The sequence below is a fragment of the Neospora caninum genome, chromosome VI (assembly GCF_000208865.1).
Source record: "Neospora caninum Liverpool complete genome, chromosome VI".
Lineage (NCBI taxonomy): Eukaryota > Apicomplexa > Conoidasida > Eucoccidiorida > Sarcocystidae > Neospora > Neospora caninum.
In genome coordinates, this window is record NC_018392.1 from 3,281,140 (window position 1) to 3,298,958 (window position 17,819).

The window sequence follows — 17,819 nt, forward strand, 5'->3', positions numbered from 1 at the left end:
CCATCCGCGGATGCTGGTTCTCCAATCTAACCGTTCAGCGTCCATCTTCATTATAGCTCTAGCAGCGGTGTCATGAGGTCCTCTTCCAGTGCAGCGGTTTGTGCAATGGTGAGTGTGCATTCAGTCCTCTATTGCGATGTCCTGACATGCTGCTGAAATGATGGGTCGATACTCCACTTGCAGTTGCAGGAAACGAGGGAGAGCAGGTCTCACTGGTGGCAGACAGCGAACCCGAGAGAGCATGGTTTCCATGACAGACGGTGCGCGCAACGCCTGTGAGGGAATGGTTCCAGTTTGCGCACTACTCTTTTCTACGCCATTTACGGTGCTGGTGATCTTGTCGCAGCGTGTGCCTTTGTACGAGCAGGAGCACAAATGCCCCATATTTCGAGAAAGCGAAAGGCAATGTCAGTGGCGTGGTGTGTGCTCGTAAGATCATTGCGTGGTTCCTTTCAAGATATGTGTGTGTGCGGCATAGTGGAAGCAGCTTGCAGTTCCTTCGGTAAGCCTCTCGCTCGTTCCGGGCCGCACAGACACCTACAAGCCTAGTGGGACAGCAAAAACAGCCGCTTAGGTGAATGGCATAATTGTTGCGCTAGAGCCACGGAAGCTCCCACAGAAGTTGCAGCCCCGCTAACAAAGTACCAACACGCGCGGTCACCAGCCCCGAAAGTCGTTACGGGCGGGGCTTGACTGCCCCGCTTGACTCCGAGATACGATTTCGTTTCGTAGAAGGTCGGAAAAGAGTGAAGAAAACGGAGATGACATCTGAAGCTGTCTAGCGATTCCGTATTGTGGGGCTAGCCGGCTTTCCGGGTTTAACGCTGTGACCCGCACTTTTTTTAGAATCTCATCCGCCTGCGGATATGCTGTCCGGTCCAGGCCATGTGCTTTTCAGTCCGGTCCAACACGACCGTAAGCCCAGGGGGTAGGTACATCGGATAGGTGCAGTGACACCGGATCCCTCTTGCAATTTTGCAGCAGAAACAAGGCCATCTTCGGACTCGACAGCTACTCATCGACTACTAATGATGCCGACTGACGCGTTTTTCCTGCGACACAGGAGACAGGGCACCACGTCAAGGGTGCATAAGCATTGTCGAGTTGTGTTGTGTGTTTTCTATTAAAAACATTTCTCTAGTATTTTAACTCTTGCGCGTTTCTGTCGTACGTGGCATCCTTGCAACTACAACTGCTGTGGGGTCAATAGAAAGTCCGAGTCCCTTCTGTGAAAACGGCACGTGGGGCTAGTAGCTGTCTCCATTTGTCTCCACCTTTTGCCGAAAAGGGGAATAGCCCTCAACTGCACTTCAGTCGAGTTCCACAACCCCCCTCCCGCAATGTTACAAGGAATGTACTGAGGCTATCTATCCCTGTTTATATCCTCCAATGGGCAGGTAGCTGAGAGTCGACGTGCTGGCTACCGGCGCTAGCTTGTGAGACGCCCGGCTTCCCCGGCGCCTCATCAATCTTCTTGCATTCTTCTCTTGAAGCCTCATGTGTGACCCATCATCACGAAGTGATACTCCCATCACGCGCTAAACGATTTTGTCTGTGGAACCTTCAGTACCATCTCTTGGCATTCCCACTCGGGGGTGGTTCTTCACACTCAGTCGTATGCACACGTGCGAAAAGCAACAAACAACACGCGTGTTCACTATTCCATTATCCGAGCGTCCCTAGCAAGAGGCGTTTGTATCTGAAAAGAATGCTAGGTTCTGCCCGAGCAACTTTTGTGTCCGTAACGGAGAACTTAATTGGCGAGCCATGATGAAAGGTGCTACCGCTCCAAGGAAGAGCCGTCAAAATGATGCGGCTTACGGTTCTGTCCTTAGCAGTCAGCAAGCGTGTCAAGGGTCGTCTCAACTGTCAAGCTATCAGGAAATCCCTCAGCCCCAGCACTGGCCCCAACAAGTACCTCGCCGTCGTCGTTCTTTATACGGTCAGAAGAAGTCGATCGAAGAAGTTGGAGGCCTGCGTCGTCTACTTGAGCATGAGCAGTTACATTACAGCCGACAACGTGAGCCGCATCTTCTCTGCGCACACTTGGCCGTTGCAAATAATCTAGCCTCTACTAGGGAAATGCCGGGATGCCCGTCATTAAGTGACACCAGGCGCTATCAAAGAGAGCCGTTCGCCAAATTAAGAGGAACGGACACTCGTTGTGGTCGAACGTGTGGTGGTGGACTGCCGGTAATGACAGTGAGTTCCTCAGAAAAAACCCACGAATACCAACCTCTTCATCCAAGTCCCCGCTTACTGCTCATGACTTTGGCTTGCCAAAAAAGCTTGACTTGCGGAACAGAAGCCAGGCCCTTCGTTTGCCGAGAGAGTCCAAAGAACCGACAGGTGACCAATCACTGTTCAGTAGGGTCCAGGACATCCTGTACGATAACGGACTACCGTCAGCGAGTTCGCCCTGGACCAGCGATCTGGAAAGCCGGCCTCACACAAGCTGCCCCCAGTTCGACAGCAACACCGGTCGACACCGCTCCCCGTCCCGTCGGCGACACAGTGTCGGCAAATTACTGTGCATCTGAAGTGAGCTCTCCCCGAGGTCAACCCCCGGAAGCGCCGGCAAGCGTCAGTACCAAATGCAAAAGGTCCCGATGCTGCGCAGCTTCCAAAGCGGAGCCCCGCGCAGAATCCGTCCGCCGATATTGCAGTCTTGGCGGAGTTGGGAGCCGAAGCCCAGAAGTCACCAAAGGCACTATCCTCTGCAAGTTGAGCAGGGCCGGAACTGTTGACTGTGAAGGTGTCAGTGAGGCCTGCCGTCTCTCAAATTCAGGCCACCACCGCTCGATGGCCGGATTTTGCGGAGAGGACTCTAGTTTCACTATACAAAACGGGAGCTGTTGGCTAGGGTACGATCTTTCGACTGGGAATAACGGGGCCGTGTCCGAACCATACGCGAGGTCTGATGTGTGGTGTACCCCTTCTCCAGAGGGAACAACCAACATTCAGGCGACGATTGAGCCAACATTCGAATGCGTTGCAAGTGAAGGCCATAAAATTCGGCCTACACGTCGGCCTGCGTTCGCTGCTGTTTTGGCTGCAAATGAGACGGTAGACGACGGAACGACATCTGGAGCGAGCACTGAGTTCGCCGGCGTGAGCACAGCCGCTGCGCCAGCACAAATGTCGGGAACGGAAGACGGTGCACAGGAACGGGAAACCGACACGGACTCTGATATTAGCTCACCTGGCACCAAACCGAACGGGCTAAAGGAGCCAGTAGAAACAACTAACAAGTGTCGCGAGAATTCAGGCTCAATGAGCGTGCGAGTGGCGGGTGGCGACTGTCTAGGGAACCCACGAGGGAACGATGGTTCCTCTGAGCATGTCCAGCACGCCACCAAGAGGTCACCAAGGTCCACTCCAGTTCAGGCGGAGCACACCACAGAAGAAAAAAAAATGCCTAGTCCGCTCGATAATGGGCCGGAGAACCCGGTTATAAAAGCGGACGGCTGCTTCGATTTCTGGTGGGGAGGAAAGGATCTAGTGACATGCGAACAGATTATCAGTTTGTTAGAGGACTGCAGCAAAATCTCCATGTATGGCGCTGACGTCGAAAAAAACGACCCTTCTTCCTCTCCTTTCCACTCATCTCATCCGCCTTCCATATCACTGCGGGACTACTTCCTCGGCCGCATTGTCAAGTACACACACATGCAGTCCTCTGACTTTGTGTTAGCGGTGATTTTCATCAACAAGCTCCTGAATGCTCGGCAACCAGCTCCACTTGGGGGACCTAATGGAGTCGCAGTCTCTCTTTCAGCGGAGGACGCTTGCTCCCTACCGTCAGAAGGTTCGCGACAGTCGAACAGTTCTATGTCATCAAGACCAGCTCGGAAGGCCACGACATACCGCGTTGTTGCCAGAGAAGACGGTATTGAATTCAACGTTCTTACCGCTCACAGGGTATTGCTAACTGCATGTCTCATAGCCAATAAAGTACAATATGATCGAGGCATAATCCTCAAACACTGGGCTAAGGTAAGCACCCTATGGAAGCAGGATGGTAAGTGGGTAGGCTGGTGGTCTTTATCCCGGTCTGTGAGCAAGCCCAGGGGTTCTACTACCCGGCATGATAAAATGATATACCCGAGCACCTTTGCAGATCCAGGATGGCAACATTGTGGGCGTTTCGCGTAGAATTTAGCGCGTTATTACTGTCCTGCGACGAAAGGATGGCGACACTATCCGTGACGGGAAACCGGTGATACACAAAGGCACGCGCAGAAGAATACCTCGAGAACGTACAGTGGTGTATGGTGCTGAGGATCACAGTGAAGACAGGCTACCCGAAACCCTATATCCAACATAGCGTCTTTTACATACGGTGCAGCTTGGAGGTCTCGAGCGCGATGAAGCTGTTACCCTCGAAGCCACCTTCCTGCATATTATCGACTGGTAATTCTTTAAAGAAAGGTCATTGGCGACAGTGGAAAGACGCAAAGAGGGTGTGCCTCGGAAACACTGAGCGAATCGCAAACGAGAATCATCAACTGATCCTCAAGCTCGCGAAATACTTCATCGGCAGTTTGAGGCCGTTCTCTGTTCGTTCCCAGCAGTTGGCACGAAGCATCTACGAGCACACCACAGACTCACAGCACCGCTTGCTGTACGTATCGAGTCTATTGTGCCATGATCGAAATAAAGTGGCGATGACGAGTAAACCACGAACAGGTTTACATGGGCCTTGCACAGGGACTTTCAACTTGCGCCGTGTTGCTCGTCAAAGGAACGTCTTACTACCACTGGCGGATTCAGTGTCGTGTTTTTAGACCCTATCAATGCAGTGAGATAGATGTTACTTCAAATGTGTTATGTACCACGATGCAGAAGAACGCTGCGACACGCAATCCCGCCTTCCCACGAATCCCCTCTTTCACATCTTCCCCACCAGTATATTCTCTTGAATGGGATGACCTCCTTGTGCTGCGGGTCACTCGTGAAAACTTGGTTTTGAATTTCCTTTGTTTGAGTACTTTTCCTTCTCAGGCGCGTGAAGGTCTCTGTGGAAGACTTTCTTCTTGTGAGCGTTAAACAGAAAACTCTCACATTTTGGGTTTTTATGTTCTTGTAGGAGCGGTACAATGAGGGTGCTCTGAACCTGGTGCCACATTCAGAATTTGAGTGTCTCTGGATCACAACATAAGAAGCCTTCCTAATAGATACGGACACCGTTTGTCGGGTGACTCGGAGTACATTACACGGATGCACGCTAAACATCTTGCATCGTGTGGTTGTCCGCCAACGCACCGCGCTCCAAACATCTAGCGTAGTTTTCCGTCCGAATTTGCAGACTTGTCACAGGATTTCTCATCGCGACGTCTCGCTGCTCCTGAAGACAAACCCCCGCCCAGTCCCGCCTCCTCCACTTTTTCTGTGCGATCACTTCAAGAGTATGTTCTTGAGAGGCCAGACGTGCAAATGGCGTGGAGGTTCTCCATGTACAAGATTGTCAGACGAAGCGCATAACGAAAGGAGACGGACTGCAGAACGTAGAAAACGCCCCCAACAAGCTCAGGTTTCCGCTGAGCTAGCACTCCGATGGGTGCCATCCCCCAGTGGAAGAAACGCTTCAGCTGGAAGGAACACACATACGCCATCACTTCATTTCCGGAGTGCTCCAGCCGACGTGCAAGCCGGCAGCTCGACAGCCCTCGAGTTCGTTGAATTTAACTCGGTGCCACTGCTCTCTGCGGACGCTTCTCCTCGCTTTCAATCGTGTCGTCCAAACACAGAAAAAAGCAGTTTAGTTTCGGGTTTCCGTGGGAAGTATACCCTAGATCAGTGTTATGGAGGCGCAACCTGCGTTCCAAGTGGAGCAACAGAACGTCCTCACAGCTGTTCTCTGACGGCGGTGTGGGGCGAGCAGTCAACGCACACCGGATCAAGAAGCCAGCAACACGGATGTCCTCACGAGGGTAGTCACGGATCAGGCGATCATTGGCTACAACCTGCGCATTCCGGTGTGAGAAGGCCCAGTTGTCAGTCTGTCAACACGGTCACTCGGGTACAGCGACCCGCGAGAAGAAGCCACACATCCAGTAAGGAAGTCAAGTCTCTCCAGCGATCGAAGAGCGAACAACTAACACTGCCAGCTGAAGCCTTGTCAAGCAGGCGCCAGACGCCATCCTCCCGTGAACCTCTTGCCGTCCCCTGCATCACACTGAATATGACGATAGGTATGAATCATTTATCAGAGCACCTGCCAAGAAAAACAAAGGTTTAGAATTACAAAAAGCGGCGAACTGCACAACCATCAAAGGCAGTCACTTTAGAAGAGCATGTCCGCGGTGCCGCTGGTCCGAAAGTAGTTAAGACGGAGATCGGATCAAACACGAATTACGATTTAAGCTGTTCATCCGTCTAAACTACTATACTGCATCAACCTCGACAAAGACAATACTCCCGAAAAAGCAGGATCCGCACCTCACACGCTGAGGAAGGCCGCCAACCCTGGGAATCCACACAGCCTGAAGCCTGTCACGAGTGAGGCACTAAAGGTATTGCATTGCACCCGTTGTTGGTCGTCTTTTTTGTTCAGCTGACGGCCGGCGAAGAGGTTCGTCGTTGTCGTCGTCACCTGGAAGTAGGCAAAGTCCTGCTGCGTGGAGCAGTCGTGTCCCAGCTCTAGATTCGAAGAAGTAAGAGCAACTCCGCCTCTCCCAGTGGGTAGGCATGACTGTCACTTGGACCATTGGCACTGGTGCTCAGAGCTTGTCAGCACAGAAGACTCCGTAAGCTGACTACGCCGCGATGATACGCTTCATTGTAAAGCTACCGGCAACACCAGGCATATATGTTTATCGATCGCAAAAAATGTCTTGCCTTCTTTTGTTTGGCCTCTTTTTCATGTCGCGAGACAGGCAAGAAGCTCGGTATTCGTGGAGCTTTATAGACAGTTCCGTTGTACGGAGCATCAGGTCAAAAAACGCGGAGTAAACCGGTCCGCATCTTCAACTGCATCGTGCGGACTGTCTACCAATGGCAAGTCCTATCGAAGATGAAATCATGGGAGGCGAATGTGAATTTGAGTCCCAGATACCTCGTACTGCACCCTTTTCTGCAGCGGCAGAAATAAAGGTGGTAGTGTGTGGTCCCAGCAGGTAGTGCGAGCGAATTTGGGAGGCGAGAGAGACAAAGCAGTCCTTGCCCTACACTTTGCAAATCCCAAGCCGAAACCGACTTCCACATATGTAATGTGTTGTGATTTCTGCCCACGACTGGCGTAGATCATTCTCTTCCACCTTTCGTATTCTGTGCGATCCAAAACGTTTGGGTGACTCCTGTATCGGTGGTGCGCTAAAGTCGCACAGCAAAGACTCCCTGTCGCCTTGTAACTTTCCTAGTTGAACGCACTCTGTAGCACCACTAATCACAACCCGAAAGCCAGCAGTTGTAGAGAACTGTGCAATGGCCCGAGTCGAGAAGTGCACGGAGCGGGTCCCGCCATTAGAACCGCCTTACCATTTGTAATGTACCCTGTAAACGAGGCGATACTTTGCCAGTGATCATGTATGAGTCGGTACAGCCAACGCTGTGTTCTAGGTAGAGAATGGTAGTCAACGGCGGTAGGCGTCTGCTGACTTTCCCTCTAAATAGCAGAAGTTGCACAACTAGTTTGGCCCTGAGAACGAGATGGACCACCTTGGTTTAGCGGGCTCGTGTTTCTAAATGGACTCCGGAAGAACCAGCTGGGGGGAAGTACTTCCTTAACTACCAGTTCAAACTACTAGTGGCTAAAAATCCTGAAACTTGCAAGGTTGCCAGAGCCATTCGAGTGCAGCGAGAAGCCATGTAAAACTATTATAATAAAACAAATATGAGGCACGGGATTAAACATCATTAGTTTAACTGCTTCTTAACTTTGGATAATGAAAGACCGATTGTTGTATAAATCAAAACTGATTCGGTTTGCAGCTCGCGAGGTAGAGCGCAATTCCCAATGCTCCACCGCCAGGCGCACCTGTGTAAACAAAGCTTCACAATAATTGAAAGCCATGTGAAAATGCGGTTGTGGGTTCTTGTAGTGTGATGCATGTCCTTTCCGCAAAATCGCCTTCTCCAGAGGAACACCCAACTGCGCTACTTTGGGAGCCTCAGCTTTTTCCAAGGGGGGCCAGGCAATTTGATGGCGAGTCGCGTGGTTTCTCGCACAGTAAACTGGCGAAGTTGTGTGCATCTGTTTTCTGCGAGAGTCAGACGATAGGGGGGCCTCGGCACTGTTGCACAACACGATCCATTTCGCATGCACAGTAGACGCATGCTATTAGCTTTCGTGAGGGCAGTTCCGCGCAGCGTGGTCTGTCACTTCCCTTGTGTGCTGTGTTTGCTGCGACTATTCTAGTACTCCATTGTGCCTGGTGTTGCATGATTTGCAGTTCATGGGGCGTTGCCGGGTCATGGTTTTTGACTAAAGTGCTCCGGAATTGAGCAGGTCCGCAATACACTATGTTTCGAGCTGAGTTCATCTCTTGGGTGACGATATTGCGGTGAAACGAAGTTGAGACGTAACAAAAAGACATCACGATTTTAGATCGGCGCAGGATGCGATCGCCAGTAATTGGCTTCAGTTCTAAACTTTTGCGAAGGGATTTTGCGGACAAGACCGCTTTTGGAGCTTTAATTTACATTTCGTGCATCCTATTGCTCTCAGGATGATGGGATCTGGGGACCAAGGTTCTTCTCAAGAAGAATTCATAAACTGGAAGGGTGCAAAGATTTTGTGGCCTGTTGATATGCCTGATTATATTGTCGACTACACAGTAGTGCGCTGGTAAGGCTGGTTCTTTGGACTTGTATACACCACAAACCCTTCCAAAAAAAAACGAACACGCTTTCGCATGTCCACAACGAAGAACGTCGCAAGCTTGTGGTTGAAAACCAGCAAGAAATAACAAACAATTACAAGACATATTATGCATTATTTCGTGCTGATCACCAAACTGGTATGGTGGTTTTCCTGCTGTTGGGCCTCCGATAGCCACGATGCCACCATCAATGTCTTGCAGATCTTTCCCCTCTTCACTATTTCTCGAGGTGAATGTAGTCGGCAAACCACGTGCGAAAAATGCCACCTATCATGGATACCTCCTGCCCTCTCGTGCGTTAAAAGCAATTGCTATGGTTCTTTTTCTGCGTCCCATAGCGGCGAGTCACACACTCGGTCATGAGTTATAGTGCTTGCGCGCGTTGCTGTACACAATGGACGGCAGAAAAGTAATCACGATTTCCTACTGTTTTCCCCCACAAAAGGCCTTACTGCAGTCTTTATTAGTCGATGCACTCGGCAGAATTCCTTAGTGTACGCTAGGAGTAATCTCATATATCATGGTCTGCTAGAAAGTCCCCATCATCTTAGGCATTAGCACCGGGCTCAACGATCAGAGAGAGACAGAGAGACAGAGAGAGAGAGAGCTGTCAGCCGCGCCCTTTACCAGAGTCTAAAGAGGCTCATATGCGTAAAAACGTATTTCGTTTATCTGTGTCACACGGGCATTTGAGTCTACATTAGCGAGTGGCAGTTCGACGGAAACGCATGTGCTCTTAGTGAACTGGGGTATCCGAGCTCGCTAGCTTGCGGAGGCTGTCACCATTGCTACTGCACTCACTAGTGAAATTGCCAATCATATGAGAATATACGGGTATTCTTGTGGCGAGGACAGCATGTTTCTGGTTCTTCTATTCCTCTGCAGCAAACAGCTCATGGAAGAGTTCAACCCAGACAAAAATGCGCTTCAAATAGCAGAGAAGCTAAAAAAAGAACTTGACGCAAAGTGGGGGCTTTTCTGGTGAGCTTTGATACTTCTTTGTTCGTTCAGTCTTTGTAGCTTCTTTGCCGTGCTTCATCCAGAACGATACACGTCCCCTGATGCCTATGTTGACTGAGCATCAGGAAATCGGTCACTCGACCTCTTCCTACTTTGTGCGTACTTCTGTGCTCTGTTCTGCTTGATGTTTAGGCACGTGACCGTTGGAAACAATTTTGGCAGCTACGTCGTGCACCAGAAAAGGCGGTTCGTCTATTTCTCCTTAGCCCATGTTTCCTTCCTCATCTACAAGGCACATTGATAATGACCATCTCCGGCGTCGCAGCTGACAGAAATCCTCTCATTTTTCATCTGTAAAACACCAATATTCTCATCTGCCGGAAGCGGATATTTCGAGTATCTACGTCTCTGCGTGCTATCCCATCCCCTGGGGAGAAGGGCCTGGCTGTGCCGAGAGCAAGAGCCCTGGTTTTCTGGGGGCATCTATGCGTCCTACAAACTCTGCGACACGTCTCTGTTCATTCATGTGAGCACGGCTGCAGTGACTGGACACGGAAGTGCTCTCGTTACAAAATAATCCGAGGGACTCCATCGCTGTCTCTAAACCTGCCTCTCCTATATTTACGGTAACTGCCGGGTCAACAACACGGCGCGACGCTGCCACCGAATAAGGGGGAATGTCAGTCGTTTTCCCCCGCGTGTGGATCGAGAAAACCCAGCGAGAATATCAGCAGGAACGGAACACCGAAGACGAAATGGCTAAGGCATATACCATCACAAACTAAAAGCCCTAATGCTTGGTGGGAGTGAAGCACCTTCGGGCGTTTTGTCTCGAGTATACCCTGTTTGCCACAGTGGTATGTCACAGGAGGACTTATACACAGGTTTCTCTTTCCATGTGTACTGTGGCATTCCTTCTATGCCACTCTCCCACTTCGCTAAAAGCACAACTCGGCTAATGACCAACACTGCGGAAGTACCGTCAGTACGGCCTCCATCACTGCTCATACAGCGTGGGTGTACACCAGGAGGCAGTTCACACTGGATTCCAAATGTCGTTGTTCTGAGTAGCCTTTCGCTCCCGCCGTCAGAATGAAAGCAGAATGTAGAACGCCGAACTCCGTTTTCGATTGCGGGATACGATAAAACATGCATCGAGCGTACTCTCGCATGGCCATGAGGCTGCTGTTTCTCCGGCTTTCGAAGTGAAGACGCAGCAGGCCCACAATGCAAGTAGCACAGGTGCGCAATCCAAAGTCTCTCTCGGACACAGCGAACGCACGGATTGAAGTTAGGCGGTAGCACCCACACCAGGTAGAATACGGAAGCCTTGGCATACGCATGCTTTACCTCCCAAGCATGGTTGGTGTGCTCCAGGGAGAACTATGCACCTTTCTTCCTGCAGCTATGTGTTAAATAACAAAAAGGAAGCGACCAAATGTTTAGGTCTGCCATTCAACCAGCGTTGGCACCGTCTCACGTTTCTAACGGAGAAGTGCATTAGCACTACAGAAAATCCTCTTAGACCTAACACCTGATGGCGTGACGGTTCCGAAACCGGTACTGGGAGTTGTATTCTACACAACCACCAGGGTAGCTCAGGATGGGCACGAACAACTGACGAGCCACGAGAACGATTGACACTTGAGCTGCTTCGTTTTCTATACGAAGAAAATTCTCGAGCATTCCCGGTGTGACAGTATTTCTTCCACAGTCGCACGACACCTGCGCGGGTGCGCCGCCTGTGCGTCGAGAAGGCGAATTTAACGCTCGCTGTCATCCCCTATGGCATGCATCCACAGCGTGGTTTGAGGAAAATACGAACAACGGAAGCAACTACCAGCCGGAGAGTTCCACACCGAGATCTTCATAATCGTCCTCATCGCACCACTCATCGACGACGTATTTTTCAAGATCGGCAGAGTGGAAGGATACAACCTTTGCTTTGCGCTTGGGAGGACTGAAATCGGTCATGTGAAGAATCTCCTGGACCAAGGTGTCCACGTAGAGCTCGTGAGGAAAGGCGTACTCTTCGCACAGAGGACATTTCCAGCTCGACTTTGCACAGTGACGGAGGTAGTTGGTTCGAACATAAAACTGTAAATCGAAACATTCGGGGTGCCGACAATGAACCGAACGAACAGGAGTCCTTAGCCGCCCAGCAATATCGTCGCTAAAGAGGGAGAGAGTCAGGACAGGCGGAAGAGGCGATTGACTCGCACTTGCAGTCGTGCTGCCCTGCGGCGAGGCCTCTGGTACCGGCGCATGCAAACACAACACAAGAGGACAGACTCATGAATAGCACGCCACGAATCAACAAGCCCGGTTAAGCAGGAACTGCAGAAAATCTCTAGCGCATGCGAGGTCGGAAACAACAGTCTACCGCTTACCATTCGGCGCCTGACTACAGGTGGAGAGAGACATGCTGAACCAGGAGTAGATGGAAGCATGAAACGAATTGAAACAAGAAGATCCTAGTTGAGGAGACCGTTTACCTCGTTGCCGTAAACCACACCACCATGTCTTTATTCTGCACGGGTACGTTACCTGTTTTCTTCCGCCTGAATCCTGGAAGTCTTTCGATGATGGCCGACCAGAAACCGCGTCCTGACGGTGTCTCTTTTAGGTTGCCATTGTCGTTGAGCGCTTGACCGCGGCGATCCTCATTCCGGACGTTGTCTCTCACACAGTAACCTCGAGTTCCTCTCAGCGTCGCCAAACTCACAGAAGATCGGCGACTCCGAGGGCTTTCCAGGACGCTATGGTTGTCTTCGCCTGAGAGTCGGTTCGGTCCTAGGCTGTCGCCAAATATCTCCACTTCATCGGATGAAGTCGAGACACGCCGCTGTCTTTTCTGTGCGACTAGCCACTTCAGCTGAGCCATAGCATGCGGAGACCAACACTCCTCCAGTCCTTGATTACTGCATACTCTCCACCACATCTCTGCACCGGTATGGCATGCGGATGAAGGACTTCACACGGCAGCTTTCCATCACCCATGCTCATAGAAATTCCACTCGCGTAGTTGACACATCCAGGTCTGCAAAACTTCAGACGTTAGGCAAAACCTATTTATGTGTCCTTCAGCTTCTTGAAAGCTTTCGGGCGACGGGAGAACGGTATGAACGCCATTCCGCGTTTCCACTGCTTGATGAGCACCGTGAAAGAGCTGAAGCGACGGCATGAGCAACGCTGCCGCAGTGTTATGACTCGAAGTTCGCTAGGTCAGTTGCAAGCGAGGATACACCAGCGTCAGTTCCGAGAACCGGGACACGCATTGTACTTACAAAATCTGTGCAGTATGGAATAGGTAGCGATCGGCGTTGTACGATGGCCTCCAGCAATTGGCTTTCTTCGACAGGCAGAGAGCAAACCAATTGAACGAGGAAAAGCCGTCCTTCTCGATGCTGGCCACGAGCCTGCGAAGGACAGACACCGCAAACAAGACGGCGCATCTCGCTTCTTCACGGCAGGCCCCGTCTTCCAAGCACAGGCATCTCGAAAACTGGTGGAAAGATTAAAATGGAGCAAACAGTTTGGCATGTGGATAGCTAGTCCTTATCGAAGAGCACGCTTCACATCAATTTTCATCAAGAGCTACAAACGAAAGAGCTTCCACCGATACCGCCGTCGCATCCTCAGCTAAAAAAACTACTTCGCTTGTAACCCAGATCCTCGATTTCCCTGGGGACTACGGTAGCACAATCGTCTCCACAGTTTATTGGACGACGCACATATCTGAGTGCGTCGCAAGCATGGAACCCATCCTCAGACTGCCACTTGGTCTGCGTCACGTCTGTGCTCTTAGATGAATCCTGTCCCCAGGTACAACCAAAAGAAAAGCTCACCACAACATAATTCATGCCACTCTTTAGCCTGGCATGTCGCTTGATATCGGAGAGATACAGGGGAGGCTTTGGGTGCAAGTGAGGGACAACGGGGTCGTAGAGAGCCTGGAAATCGGGAACGGAGCAGTCGAAACCTGAAACACAAGTTCGAGTCGTATCTAGGCCTATTTTGCTTTTCCGAGGGCTCATCCTCAGCGTGGGCGTTGCACGTCCACCTCTTCCTGGGCCTGTTGGCGTCGATTCTGCATCACACAAAACGGAGAGAGATTAAGGGAAGTCGGGCAGACTTTATGCAGCTGCTCATGGAACAGAAACAAAAACGGGTGGGAAGTAAAAAGGGACGGGCCAAGAGAGCTTCCATGTCCAAGAAAAATCCCGGATCATGAGATAATATCGTAGAACACACTGGAATCCTGAGTCTGCATCCCGGTGTGTTCCCTGATACCACTGAAGTTGTCGAACCTTTGGGAAAAAAACTGTGTGCGTCCTGGAGAGGATCATCGACATTCCTTCTGGTGAGCAACGTGCATGCTTATCTTCTGCGTTCTACAGAGATTCTACACTGTCCAATATGCAAGCGCAGGGACGTTACGAGACAGTCGCTGTTAATTCCTCCGCACCTGAAAAGGGGTAACTGATGAATCCGTCCCTCTCGCTTCTCCCGTCTACCTCCCGACAGCCGCCTCGCTTCCTCAACGAAACGGGAGTCGAGTCCATTCCCGGGGCTGTCAGCGCTCGAACGCGGGGGTTGAAGAAGATTTGAAGGCGGTCAGGAATGTAAGGACGATGCCGTCCACACGTTGGATCATCCATGGGAAAGAATCTCAACTCGAGAGCCGCAGAGGGACTCGAGGCAAGCTCGCGTTGCAGCACCGGGGAGTGACTAAACGGAAGGACACATCGGCCTGCGAGGCTCGGGATGAGTGCAGGCGGTCCCGCCGGATCTTCCTCGGACAGATAATGAGCTGGACATGCGAGTGATGCGATAGAAGAGCACCACGTAACTTCACTGCTCGGGTCCTACGAAGCAAATGTGAGACAGCCAAGAATGCAAGTTCATAAAGCCTTGGACAACACGAGACAAGCTTGCGACCAACACTGCAAATGGAAATCTCCAGAACGTTCGACCTTTGAATGCCCGACTGGTGATCCTCGTCTCCGGCTGGTCTACAGAGAGATTGGGGACCAGCCAGCGGAATGGAACAACCCGGCGAGTACGCAGTTGCAAACTGACTTTTACCGCATGAAGATTCACAGTGTTGGTCCACTAAGCTTCGACACACTTCCAGCTGGACTGAGTTCGGTAGTGAACAACAGGGAATGTAGGAACATGGATGTCTGTGAGCTTTCGGAGTCGCTTCTTCACACGCGCCGCCGCATTGCCAGGACGGGGAACCCCCAATCAGTGGCCTCGCTCCGAACAAGAAAAAAGGAAGAACAGAACACAGGACAACGACAGTCCGCCGAATCGGAGCTAGTCATATCCGGGGAAAGCAAGAAAATATGCCGACAGCACTTACAAACAGGAGGATCCTGCAAAGGCAGCAGTAGAACCTCTCAGGACGGCGAGGAAACTTTGACGCTACGGCGCCGCAGAGTGCGTGGACAGGTACGCGACAGTGGATGCACTGGAGCTGCATGTGACCACAGAACAGGAAGAAAACTGTCGCATACACTCAATGACCAGACAACCAACTCACTGGAAGCATCTACCCGACGCGCAAGTCGACAACGAGTATTCCCCCGCATAAGACAGCATCATTGGCCACTCCGCTTCCAAGCGAGAAAAGGCTCCGATGTACCGGTAGTCGGCGCCAACTACTCCCCAAGATTCAGGACGAACAAACACGCAACACAGGACGGACCTGCACGTCAGGGAACTAATTTAGATAAGCCACTCTTGACAGATTGTTTCATTCCTTTGCCAACGGGATCACCGAACTAACCACAAACGAACAACAGGCATGCACCAACTCGACGAATAACGATGCGGTATCCCACAGCATGCGGAGATAGTCTTGCACCGTGTGTAGACGGTATGCGTGGAACCGTCGCGAAACTCCGACACACTTCGTGGAGAAAAATAGTAGTCAGGCAAGTCCATGCGTTCCCGACCTTCTCAAACGCTGCGCTGTTCACATCCCCCTTCTTGAGACGAGTTACAAATGTGGGCGAGAACAGCTCCACTGCCCATCTGCTTGCCGCTGACTTACTGAAGATGTTTTAAGTCGCTCGCAATCTTTCCCCGAACACGCATTTTCGTCTCCGAATTCGGCCGCCGGCAGAACCCAGGCAGCCTCACGACGCGAGAAGAAAGCGGGGAGGGTCTCTCGATTGCGCCCGAACACTTCCTGCAAGAGATTCACGCACAACACTTCCTGCAAGAGATTCACGCACATGAATAAGCGACTATCGAAAAGAGGACACGAGTAGAACGAACACCGCGAATTTTAACACCGGGATTACAATACGTAAAACACAGAGGGGAAACATTCCATTTGAGCTTATGGAAGATCCTGTCCACGTTTGGAAAGGACAGTCTTTAAAGAGAATAGCAACTTCAGCTTTTGCGGCGTGCAATCAAAGAAGGGGTACTCTCCCTGCTCAGCAGAAAAGAATACGACGGTAAAACGCGAAAACCCTCCACAACCCAATTCCGTAAACCGTATAAAACAGATGTGTTTAGAAAAACCGGAGGTAACGAGACCTCCCGTCAGATTCGGTGCCTTGAGTTGGCTTTTCCAACCACGGAAACGCACAGCAGCCAACTGGATCAGTCAGATATCTGTGTTTCATGCCGACCGGAGACTTCTCGCAGTGAGCGCCCTTGCCACCCTATATGTCAACGTGTTCGAAGCTTCCGACGTCCTTGAGCACCTCCTCTGTTACGACTCTAGTTTCGGTCACTTACCTCGCACAGACAGAAGGCACTACCTCCTGCAAGGCTGATTTCCTTGCCGTGGAGTTTCCAGGTGTTCTGTGCGAGGCGTGTCATTCGCTGTTGAGTCATGAGCTTCTGAAGAGCTCCTTCCAGTTTCTCCGTCCACTCCTCAAGAGGTCGGCAGCTTCCCCCTCCGGGGCCGCTCCTGGCTTCAAGTCCAGTCGTTTCCAGTTCATTTTCAGCGTGCAGTGATGCGTGGTCGGCCTCTACTTGCAGCCTGTCAGCGCGCACCACCGGGGCCCTGTCTCTGCATTCGTCGGGCATATCACCTGAACTTGTGACACAGGACGAGAAATCGGTTTCCTTCCTCGTCCCACTGCTGTCGCAAGTTGTCGTCCTTCGTCCTGTGGATGACGGCACCCTATGCGAGGGGACTCTGTGTTGGACATGGGCATAGAGAGAGGACTTCGGAAAGCTTGCTTTGTCCCGACCTCTCGAGCGGCAGTCATGAGACGATCGTCCTTCTTCCGTCGCTTCCTCGCGTCGCCGGCCCTCAGTCATAGGCCCAGACGAACTAACGGCATCGTCGTGACCCTGTCCTGTACGTTTCTGGTAATTACGAGAGGAGGCGGCATTGGCGTATTCGATGTCCCCTGTTTCTCGCTTCCGCGGTGACTGTCGGAGAGAGGAGACGGGCGAGGGCGTCTCCAGCTCTCCCTCTCGCTGTCCGAATGACCTTCCTATCATTCTTCGGGTGGAATAAATGGATCCCTTCTCGGGTGAAAGACACGGGTAAGTTCGAGTCTGACAACTCCCTATTCGACTGACAGCTCCGGAACGATCGGACGGCGAGCTGCACATCCACGCAGTTTGTTCGTCACTTGCCCACGCCTTTTCTTCAGCGACTTCTCGCACGGATCGTCCTGTCGTGGGCGCGTCTTTGGAGTAGCTTGGCAGCGACATGCCAGTTCCGCCACTGTCTTCCTCTCGTGCAGAAATCTGTGACGACGGTAAAGAGTGGCTCGGATAACTGCATGAACCGTCGGGTTTTACCGATGAATACGCTGCATTTTGCCGGCGAGGAAACGGAGGACCTTGCCTCCACGCGTTGTCTTCACCGTCCCTTGTTCTCATGTTTTCTGCAGGATCCCGCAACGCTCGCTCCAGGTGCTGTTCCCGTTCTTCTTCGAGGCGCATGTCGCGTGTCCTCTTCCTCCCTCGATCCCCTGGCAGTGATGACACAGGATGCCCGTCCGCATAGACTCTCTGACTGCCTGGATCAGGGACGTTCGCTGCTTCATGCCAGCT

General features: G+C 51.6%; 3 protein-coding genes across 3 annotated transcripts; 2 read left to right on the forward strand and 1 right to left on the reverse strand.

Annotated features, from left to right (window-relative positions):
• Positions 1 to 3,552: 3,552 nt before the first annotated feature.
• Positions 3,553 to 5,012, forward strand: NCLIV_019350 (putative cyclin domain containing protein; the record flags this gene model as incomplete). The annotated part of the gene is made up of 4 exons (XM_003882129.1): positions 3,553 to 3,996; positions 4,349 to 4,413; positions 4,586 to 4,628; positions 4,989 to 5,012. 4 exons carry the CDS (start codon positions 3,553 to 3,555, stop codon positions 5,010 to 5,012), a joined length of 576 nt encoding a protein of 191 aa, XP_003882178.1.
• Positions 5,013 to 8,672: 3,660 nt separating this feature from the next.
• NCLIV_019360 (putative dynein light chain type 1) lies at positions 8,673 to 10,083 on the forward strand (the record flags this gene model as incomplete). Its single annotated transcript, XM_003882130.1, has 3 exons — positions 8,673 to 8,788; positions 9,708 to 9,803; positions 9,975 to 10,083. The coding sequence occupies 3 exons, from the start codon at positions 8,673 to 8,675 to the stop codon at positions 10,081 to 10,083; spliced, it is 321 nt and encodes a 106-aa protein (XP_003882179.1).
• Positions 10,084 to 11,618: 1,535 nt separating this feature from the next.
• On the reverse strand, positions 11,619 to 16,640 carry NCLIV_019370 (putative MIZ zinc finger protein; the record flags this gene model as incomplete). Its single annotated transcript, XM_003882131.1, has 8 exons — positions 11,619 to 11,812; positions 12,330 to 12,657; positions 13,070 to 13,201; positions 13,631 to 13,735; positions 14,300 to 14,595; positions 15,151 to 15,163; positions 15,844 to 16,008; positions 16,542 to 16,640. 8 exons carry the CDS (start codon positions 16,638 to 16,640, stop codon positions 11,619 to 11,621), a joined length of 1,332 nt encoding a protein of 443 aa, XP_003882180.1.
• Between the last annotated feature and the right edge of the window lie 1,179 nt (positions 16,641 to 17,819).